Source organism: Charadrius vociferus, unplaced genomic scaffold, assembly GCF_000708025.1.
Source record: "Charadrius vociferus isolate BGI_N301 unplaced genomic scaffold, ASM70802v2 scaffold289, whole genome shotgun sequence".
Lineage (NCBI taxonomy): Eukaryota > Metazoa > Chordata > Aves > Charadriiformes > Charadriidae > Charadrius > Charadrius vociferus.
In genome coordinates, this window is record NW_009650171.1 from 9,202 (window position 1) to 18,494 (window position 9,293).

General features: G+C 54.0%; 2 protein-coding genes across 2 annotated transcripts in view; both read left to right on the top strand.

Annotated features, from left to right (window-relative positions):
- EI24 (etoposide induced 2.4) overlaps positions 1-1,140 on the top strand; it is an 8,970-nt gene extending 7,830 nt beyond the window's left edge. The window contains exon 11 of the mRNA XM_009892555.1: positions 1,095-1,140. Within this exon, the coding sequence (XP_009890857.1) occupies positions 1,095-1,140 (46 nt within the window). The remainder of the gene's footprint in view (positions 1-1,094) is intronic.
- Positions 1,141-1,403: 263 nt separating this feature from the next.
- LOC104293094 (dolichyl-diphosphooligosaccharide--protein glycosyltransferase subunit STT3A) overlaps positions 1,404-9,293 on the top strand; it is a 17,197-nt gene continuing 9,307 nt past the window's right edge. Inside the window, exons 1-16 of the mRNA XM_009892556.1 lie at positions 1,404-1,502; positions 1,796-1,856; positions 2,402-2,523; positions 2,790-2,935; positions 3,208-3,298; positions 4,028-4,134; positions 4,574-4,738; positions 5,236-5,416; positions 5,953-6,108; positions 6,321-6,412; positions 7,034-7,189; positions 7,304-7,492; positions 7,573-7,689; positions 7,771-7,873; positions 8,789-8,977; positions 9,097-9,212. Coding sequence (XP_009890858.1) covers positions 1,415-1,502; positions 1,796-1,856; positions 2,402-2,523; positions 2,790-2,935; positions 3,208-3,298; positions 4,028-4,134; positions 4,574-4,738; positions 5,236-5,416; positions 5,953-6,108; positions 6,321-6,412; positions 7,034-7,189; positions 7,304-7,492; positions 7,573-7,689; positions 7,771-7,873; positions 8,789-8,977; positions 9,097-9,212 — 2,079 coding nt within the window. The 5' untranslated portion in view covers positions 1,404-1,414. The remainder of the gene's footprint in view (positions 1,503-1,795; positions 1,857-2,401; positions 2,524-2,789; positions 2,936-3,207; positions 3,299-4,027; positions 4,135-4,573; positions 4,739-5,235; positions 5,417-5,952; positions 6,109-6,320; positions 6,413-7,033; positions 7,190-7,303; positions 7,493-7,572; positions 7,690-7,770; positions 7,874-8,788; positions 8,978-9,096; positions 9,213-9,293) is intronic.

Here is a 9,293-nt window from a genome sequence, read left to right on the forward strand (position 1 = left end):
GAGGGGTGAGGGGTTTTGGGGTGCCTGGAGGTGCGGAATGATGGGGTGTGCGGGGTTGTGGGGTGCAGGAGTGTGGGGTGCAGCCCAGGTGGGGTTTGGGGGGGCAGAGTGTCTTGTAGGGCACAGCCAAGCTCGGAGGGGCTGGTGGCGAGAGCGGGGCGTTAGTCCACAGCCCAGGGACAGCCATTCCTCCTTTCCACCCCAGTATCTGGGAACTGGCCACGGGCTGCTGGTTGCCCCAGTGGCTGTGGCGTTACTGGGTGCTGAAGGGTCCCCTGCGTGTCATCTACCGGAGAGGTGGAAATCAGGGTACCGGTGGTACCTCAGTGGCAGAGCCACTTGTCCCCAGGAGGCAACTGCGTTCTGTCATCATTACCAGTTTCTTAGTAGCCCCAGGGGAACCAGGAAATAATTACAACGCGGGTTTTTTTGTGTATCAATTAGTAACAAATGTGCGCAAGTCAGAATCACTTCTAGGTCACGGAGAGGTTTGGTGGGGTGTTTTTTTTTTTCAAGTTTGTATTTTATTTTTAAATCTCAGCCTGTCCAAATCTGCCCTCCCCGGCATTGTAGCACAGGGAGGTGACTTGAGGATTTATCCACCAGTTCTGGGACTGTATTTGCAGGGAGTGGTGGGTTTTTTGTCTGTTTTTTTTTTTTTTCCCCCTGCATTGATTGGGTAAAGAAGCATTCTAAAGAAATCGGAGGGTTTTCAAGAGTGGAAAGACTTCATTTTCTGCCCACAGTTTCACTTCCTTCGTGTCATACTAGGATTTTGCTGGTTCTTCCTCCAGCCAGAGGGGCCGAATTAAACAGCCACGTTGTCCGTTATAAACAAAGCTGACTTACTGTGCTGGATTCACATTAGCAAACCACTGGGATGTGTATGTTTAACGTAAATAATTCAAAGTGGGAGTGGCTAGGAGCTGTTCAGACCTCCTATATATGAGAAAACGGCACCGACTTCTTGCAGCCTCCATTGATTACTTTTTTTAATGCATCGCTTACGGGTTGTGGTTAAACTCCAGAGACCAGCCAGGGAAAAATTAGGGGTTTTGTTAAAAGCTTACGCTTGGGTTTTGTTTTGTATGCAGAGAAACAGACTTGTCCTCTGCCCTGAAGAAGTTCTGGTCCCTGTAAAAGAAAGAAAAACCTCAGACGAGACTTGAGGCAACTGATCAGGTGAGAATGGGAGGGAAGGGGATTTGGGGAAGGGAGACACGGATCGGCAAAAGCATCTGGTGGGGGGTGAGGGGTGGACACAGCCTCCTTGGGCAGGAGTGGGGTCTTTAAGATCCTATTTCACGAAACTTTTAGAGACGTGGTGGGGCTGGGAGCTGACTCGCTCTTTGATCGTCTTCCCTCTTTGTTTTCAGGTCTTCAAGCATCCTCAACCTCTGCCTTTGATGTGAAGATGACCAAGTTAGGGTTTCTCCGGCTGTCCTACGAGAAGCAAGACACTCTGCTCAAGCTCCTCATCTTGTCGATGGCAGCTGTGCTGTGTAAGTCCGTGTCCTGGCACTGCCCTCAAAGGGGGACCCTGGGATGGAGCCGCCTCTGCTCCTTCTTCTCTTCATTTGCAGGTTGTGAACCTCTCATCTGTATTTAAAGCGCTCAAGTGAACGCTTTTCCTCCTGCTGTATCTTTTCCTTTGAAAACTGCGTCTGTCTTTATCTTCCTAATGACCGGTTTAAGACAAAAACAATTTTAATCCAGCAAAGAAGTAGATAAACCTAATGTAACTCTGGCTCGGCCAGCGCTGTGGATTCATTCTGCCCTTTTTCTGTGTTTGCAGCTTTCTCCACGAGGCTTTTTTCCGTCTTAAGATTTGAAAGCGTCATCCATGAATTCGACCCGTGAGCGTCTTCCTCCTCTTTCACTTTGTGGGGGCCGGCTGGGTTTTGCTCTTCTGGAGCACGCGGAATTCGGGTGGTGTTTGTTAAAAGATGAGGGATTTGGAGGGCGGTTTTCCTTCCGTACAGTTAGTTTTTCCCCTTCCACACCCCAAATTCACTTCTCAGTTCCTGCAGCCTGGATCTAAGTAACCGCCCAACACCGCGTTTATGCTGGGCTGCGGTTATTCCCTCCCTGCTCAGGGCACAGCAGGAGAAGAGTGCTCCTGCTACAACTTGTGTCGGCAACCCGGGCTTGCTGCGGGTTAAATCAGGCGCGAGGGAGAATGTTACCTTTGCAAACCCACTTTTAAAACCCTTTGGAGGAGGGTTGAACCTTTGCAGCTGAGGTTTGCGGCAGTCTAGGGGAAAACCGATTCCTTTTGCGGGGAAAACGCACGGTCAGCCCTTACAATGTCATCGTACCCCCCAGACACGGGAGAAGGGTACGCAAACTGGGGCGCAATTTGGTACTGGGCTGCCTGTCTTAGTGCTTGTCGCTGTTACAGGTATTTTAACTACCGCACAACCCGCTTTTTGGCGGAGGAGGGCTTCTATAAATTCCACAACTGGTTTGACGACCGAGCGTGGTACCCTTTGGGCAGGATTATCGGTGGGACCATCTATCCAGGTGAGCTGCCGGGCGTCTGCTGAGCCGAAACGCACCTCGCCCGAGGGAAAATTGGGAGAGGGGCAGATCGCGTACGCAGAGCAGAGCCCTGAACGCCAGCTGGGAGAGGAGGGGAGCTCGGGGGACGCCTTTCATCGAGGCATCCCGGGCAGCAGCTCCCCCCAGCGAGATTTCAGGCCGCCCTGCTGTTAATTAAAAGCTAACGGCCCCCGGTGCTGCGAGCAGACCGAGAACACCCCGAAAACGGTGTCGTTTCCGTCCCGCAGGTCTGATGATCACGTCGGCGGCAATTTACCACGTGCTGCACTTTTTCCACATCACCATCGACATCCGAAATGTCTGTGTGTTCCTGGCTCCCCTCTTCTCCTCTTTCACCACCATAGTGACTTACCACCTCACCAAAGAGCTCAAGGTGAGGGGAAGATCGGGGCGTACCGGTGGAGGTTTTTGCTTTGTGGAGCTGTCTGCCTTTCGGAAAGGCGGCTCGGAGGTGACCACCACACCGGCCCAACCCCAAAACTTTTGGGAAATGGGGAGATCTGTTTTCAAATTTCATTTCAACACTCCGTTTTTATTCCTTTGAGGCAGATCCGGGCGTAGTATGGCACGGTAACGAAAGCCCTAAAAACTGATGCCTTTTTCCACCCTTTGCCTGTGTTTTTGTGGTTTTTTTCTTTCCCCCAGGATGCAGGGGCGGGACTCCTTGCCGCCGCCATGATTGCAGTTGTGCCTGGGTACATCTCTCGATCTGTTGCCGGCTCCTACGATAACGAAGGTGAGTTTACGACCCTCGGAGCAGGGAAACCTTTAATAACGACTGCCAGGGGGAGGCTGGAACACGAGGGTAAAGATGCTGCAGGGCGCGATAGAGGAGCCGTCCTTGCCCAGCGAGCCCCGCCGGGTCCCTGCGCTTTACTAACCCAACTGCTGGGGGATCGGTGATGGTTTTCGCCTACGCCGTTGAGAAGAGGGAGTGTTTCCCAATTCGGGCAGCGAGCGCACCCCATTCATCCTTATTTGCAGACAAAAAAGGGTTTTGCCGCCTCCACGGAACTCTGCTTGGGATCAGAGCCGCTGCGCGGCTCCCCGGTGGTTTTATCTCTGTTCCGGCAGTGACTTTGGGGTTGGCAAAGGCAGCAATCTCATTTTGGATGCCTCTGGGAGGAGAATCCAGGTTCTTCCGCTGTATCTGGGCTATCGGGGACCGCATAAGGACTCGTTGTGTGCAGAAAGGCCAGCTGGTGTGGCTAGAAGAGGCCGCGTGAGCCGTTATCTGCAGCGAGACACAAACGCCGCAGTGTTTCAATCTAGAAATCAGATAGGAAACCCTTTTCCCAAGCCCAGCTCTTTGTAGGAGGTGCCGTTCCACCTTCTGATGGAGCAGCAAAAGCATTTTTATGTCTATTTTAAACGCAATCGAGTGCTTTGCTGCGCCTCGGAGATTATAGCGACGTCTCGGGGCTGATGTGAGCTCGCTTTCACCTTTCTGTGTCCTTCCACCCAGGTATCGCCATATTCTGCATGCTGTTAACTTACTACATGTGGATCAAAGCCGTCAAAACGGGCTCCATCTATTGGGCAGCCATGTGTGCTCTCGCCTATTTCTACATGGTAAGCGTTCCTTCTCCCGGCACCGAAGTATTTCTGATACGGTGACCAAAAATCCGTGGGGTGCCCGTTCCTCCCTCCTTGTATTCGGGGAGCTCGAACCTCTGGGAAGGGCTTGGCGTGGAAACCGAACGGACGCTTTCTTCGTTCGTTTCCACTTACCGCAACTAGCGGGGGGGTTTTTTTTTCTTTGTGCAAGTTTTTATTAATAGCCTGCAAAAAATCTGGGCTTCTGGCAGCTGTGACTGCTGAGGGTGCCCTTGGAGAGGGCGGATCTTCAGCTGGCGTCGCAGCTGGGGGAAAATCCTGCGGGCGATCGCAGGAAAATCAAACCTGCCGCCTTTCGCCTCTGCTGTGTGACCTGTTCACTCCTGGAACTTGTGGGCTTTGTGTTTTTTTTTTTTTGTTTTGTTTTGTTTTGTTTGTTTTTCTCTCTTGGCAGGTCTCCTCCTGGGGTGGCTACGTCTTTCTGATTAACCTCATCCCCTTGCACGTTCTTGTGCTGATGCTGACCGGCCGCTTCTCCCACAGGATCTACGTAGCCTATTGCACCGTCTACTGCTTGGGAACCATCCTCTCCATGCAGATCTCCTTTGTTGGCTTCCAGGTGGGGACCGGAACGATTTGCGGACTCGAGGGCGCTCGTTTCGTGGGTGGTGACGGAACGGCAGCGAGTTGGCACCTGGTTTCTCCCCTTGCCTTCGCCGCTGACGTTATAAGCGGGCGCTGGCTTCTAGGTCTGACTGATTCGATGCGACCTTTGGCAAGGTTAACTTTTGGAGGTGCTGGATGACTTTCAAAGCTGCTGATAACCTTCACGGCACCGGTTGCCTTTCATGAAAATATTTCCATTTTCGGTGAAGGAAGCGCTCACGCCAGCAGGAAAAATGCCCACTTAGTGCGTTTTCGAGAGAATCGGCTTAATTTTCCTTGCGGATTCCTAGCTGGGAATCGAAGCTGATGTAAGAAAGTGACTCGCAGCGGCGGGGAGGGGATGGTTTCCTGTGCCTTTGGCAGCGGTTTTGCTGAGAAGTGATTTGTAAAAAGGGGGGAAAAAAAAAAGAAGCATTTTCTGTCTGTGATCACGCTCTCCCCTGCTCGCAGCCGGTCCTCTCCTCGGAGCACATGGCTGCCCTGGGGGTCTTCGGCTTGTGTCAGATCCACGCCTTCGTCGACTACCTTCGGAGCAAGCTGAACCCGCAGCAGTTCGAAATCCTCTTCAGGAGCGTCATTTCCCTGGTTGGCTTCGTCCTCCTCACCATCGGGGCCGTGCTGATGCTGACAGGTAGCCCCCAAGGTGGCGACGACGACGAGCGCGGTTCACTGCCGGCTTCGCTTTGAAAAGCCGCCTCATCCGTCAATCCCAATTCTGCGTTGTCGGCCCGCGCTGCGGTTTCAGAGCTTACGAACCGCCCCGCTAAGGGAGAGGCTGGGACTTGCCCTAATTTGCGCGTTAGCAGGAAAATATTTAAGCGGTGGCTCCGGGTGATGCGAGGGGAGGGGAGAAACCTGCCGTGACTCAGCGCGGGCTGAGCCGATGCTTCGGAAACCGCGTGTCAATCTGTAGTAGCGAAGAGATGCTGAAAATAGAGGGCGGGCGGGGGAGAAGCCTTTTTAGGGTAAAATTGCACTGTGTTGCCTCTCTAAAATGGCAGGTTTGAGTAATAGAGATGTTAAACGAGGTCTAGGATTGCTCAGTCAGCCTTGCGCGCGCTTCCCGTGCGAGAGAACGTAGCGGCGCTGCTGGTTGCTCTCTGCCGGAACGGAATACGATTGATTTCTTTCTTTTTTTCTTTTTTTTTCCCCCCTCTTCTTTCCTAGGGAAAATCTCCCCGTGGACGGGGCGTTTCTACTCCCTGCTGGATCCTTCCTACGCAAAGAACAACATCCCCATCATCGCCTCCGTCTCCGAGCACCAGCCCACCACTTGGTCCTCCTATTACTTTGACCTGCAGCTTCTCGTTTTCATGTTCCCAGGTGAGCCCAGCGCAGGTGTCGTCAGATCCTGATTTATTAATCCACCCTACGACACCGGAAGGGTTTTATTCCACCCGGCTGCGACCGCAGCCTCCCATCTCCTCGCGGTGCTGGTTTGCCGTGGAGCGTCTACGCGCCGCTGCCGGCTGGTTTATATTTTGGGCAAGCGATGGGGGAGGTGAAGCTGACGCGTTTCTCTTTCCTCTTCGCAGTCGGTCTGTATTACTGCTTCAGTAACCTCTCGGACGCCCGCATTTTTATCATCATGTACGGCGTGACCAGCATGTACTTCTCGGCTGTGATGGTGAGAGCTGCTGAGAGCAAGCAGGATGACCAACCGGTCTTAACGAAGCTGATGTCATTTCTTTTTCTGAACTTCTTGATGATGGTTCTTCCACCCTGAGCTGGCCGGAGGCTTTTTTCCCCTTCCTTAAAACTGGTTTATTCACCCCTCTGTGCACCAACGTTGCAAAACTTACTGGTTTTGGCGTTGCTTCCATGTGGCCACCGCTCTCCGCCTCCTGCTCTCCTGTAGCTGAGTTGCAAACCCAACCAAGTTCTCCAGGCATCTGAGCAGGGATGAGCCCGTTTCCGCTCTTGCTCTGCACCCCGAGCCCTAAATGCGGGTTGATTTCTGCGTGTGGAGGCATCTACTAATTCTTGGCTCCACCTCGGATTGCCCGAGGGTGTTAAATTTGAGGTCACTTCTGCACCTCAGCCAGTTTGGAGGTCTTCAGAGAACTTCCTTGAGATGGTGGGACCTCCCACGAAAAAAAAAAAATCAGCTCCGGGTTTCTCTCGAGGCTGATGTTTCTGCTGAATTTGAGGTGCTGAATTAGGGATGGCGTTTAATTTCCCTCTTCTTTCAGATTTCTGCCCCGTTTTCTTCTCCGACGGGCACCGACTCTTCTGCTCTTGCCCGTAGGTGCGTCTTATGCTGGTGCTGGCGCCGGTGATGTGCATCCTGTCCGGCATCGGGGTTTCTCAGGTGTTGTCCACCTACATGAAGAACCTGGATATCAGCCGGCCGGACAAGAAGAGCAAAAAGCAGCAAGACTCCACCTACCCCATCAAAAACGAAGTGAGTGTTGGGCCGGCGTGGGAAGGGGGAGAAGACACCTGGGCCTGGTGGGGACGAGTGTGGGAGGCTGATGGCCTCTTCCCTCCGGCGTTGACCCCGATTCGTTCCTTCCAGGTTGCCAGCGGCATGATCCTGGTCATGGCTTTCTTCCTGATCACCTACACCTTCCACTCCACCTGGGTGACCAGCGAGGCGTACTCCTCCCCCTCCATCGTCCTGTCCGCTCGGGGTGGGGACGGCAGCAGGATCATCTTCGATGACTTCAGAGAAGCTTATTACTGGCTGCGTCACAACACGCCGGAGGTAAACGAGGGTCATTTGGGTGGTGAGGACCCAACGTTGTCCGCTGAGGTGCTGACAGCATGTCTGGTGTTTGAGTGCAGGACGCAAAGGTGATGTCCTGGTGGGACTATGGGTACCAGATAACCGCCATGGCCAACCGGACCATCCTGGTGGACAACAACACCTGGAACAACACGCACATCTCCCGCGTCGGTCAGGTAGGTCCTTCCCTTGCCCGCTGCCTTGTCCTGACTTTCTGGGGGCACCACGTGGTGTGACTGACCCTGTGTCCACTCCAGGCGATGGCATCGACGGAGGAGAAAGCCTACGAGATCATGAGGGAGCTGGATGTTAGCTACGTGTTGGTCATCTTCGGAGGTCTCACCGGGTACTCATCTGATGGTAAGACCTTGCTCTGAGCTGGGTCAAACCCAACCACGACGCGCTGGTGGCACAGGCTTCTCCAAAACAACTCGTAGAGGAGCAAAGTCCCACCTTCAGCTGAGGCTGCAAAGTGGGAATGGTACCAAAGTGCTCCTCTCTGAAAGCTGCACGTGCCTTTTTTGCTCTCCCCCAACTCACCTCCTCCCTCTTTGCCACTCAACTCAACTCAACTCAACTCAACTCAACTCAACTCAACTCTTTGCTCCCAACTCATCTCCTCTCGCTCTTTGCCCCCCAACTCATCTCCTCTCGCTCTTTGCCCCCCAACTCATCTCCTCTCGCTCTTTGCCCCCCAACTCATCTCCTCTCGCTCTTTGCCCCCCAACTCATCTCCTCTCGCTCTTTGCCCCCCAACTCATCTCCTCTCGCTCTTTGCCCCCCAACTCATCTCCTCTCGCTCTTTGCCCCCCAACTCATCTCCTCTCGCTCTTTGCCCCCCAACTCATCTCCTCTCGCTCTTTGCTCCCCAAGTTATCTTCTCGCTCTCTGCCCCTCATCTCCTTGTTCTTTGCCCCCCCAACTCAATTCAACTCCTCGCTCTTTGCCCCCCAACTCATCTCCTCTCGCTCTTTGCCCCCCAACTCATCTCCTCTCGCTCTTTGCCCCCCAACTCATCTCCTCTCGCTCTTTGCCCCCCAACTCATCTCCTCTCGCTCTTTGCCCCCCAACTCATCTCCTCTCGCTCTTTGCTCCCCAAGTTATCTTCTCGCTCTCTGCCCCTCATCTCCTTGTTCTTTTCTCCCCCAACTCAATTCTCTTTGCCCCCCAACTCAACTCTTTGCCACCAACTCATCTCCACTCCCCACTCTTTGCCCCCCAACTCGACTCGTCTCCTCGCTCTTTGCCCCCAACTCTCTGCTCTCCACCTTTCAGACATCAACAAGTTCCTGTGGATGGTGCGGATCGGGGGCAGCACGGACACGGGGCGCCACATCAAGGAGCACGACTACTACACCCCCACGGGGGAGTTCCGGGTGGACCGCGAGGGCTCCCCGGTGCTCCTCAACTGCCTCATGTACAAGATGTGCTACTACCGCTTCGGCCAGGTCTACACCGAGGCCAGTAAGTCCCCAAAACACCCCCCCGGTGGTGGAGGGGGCGGGGGCGCCACCACTTTTGGGGTGCCCCGGCGTCCTCGGGGCGCGATGTGACAGCCCTGCCTGTCCTTTGCCCTCTCCTAGAGCGACCGCCGGGCTACGACCGGGTGAGGAACGCCGAAATCGGCAACAAGGACTTTGAGCTGGACGTGCTGGAGGAGGCGTACACCACAGAGCACTGGCTGGTCCGAATATACAAGGTACGGCCCCAAAATGAGCCGAAACCCTTCGGATTTGGGGAAAAAAAACCCCCAAAATGTCACCAAAACTCTGTATTCTTT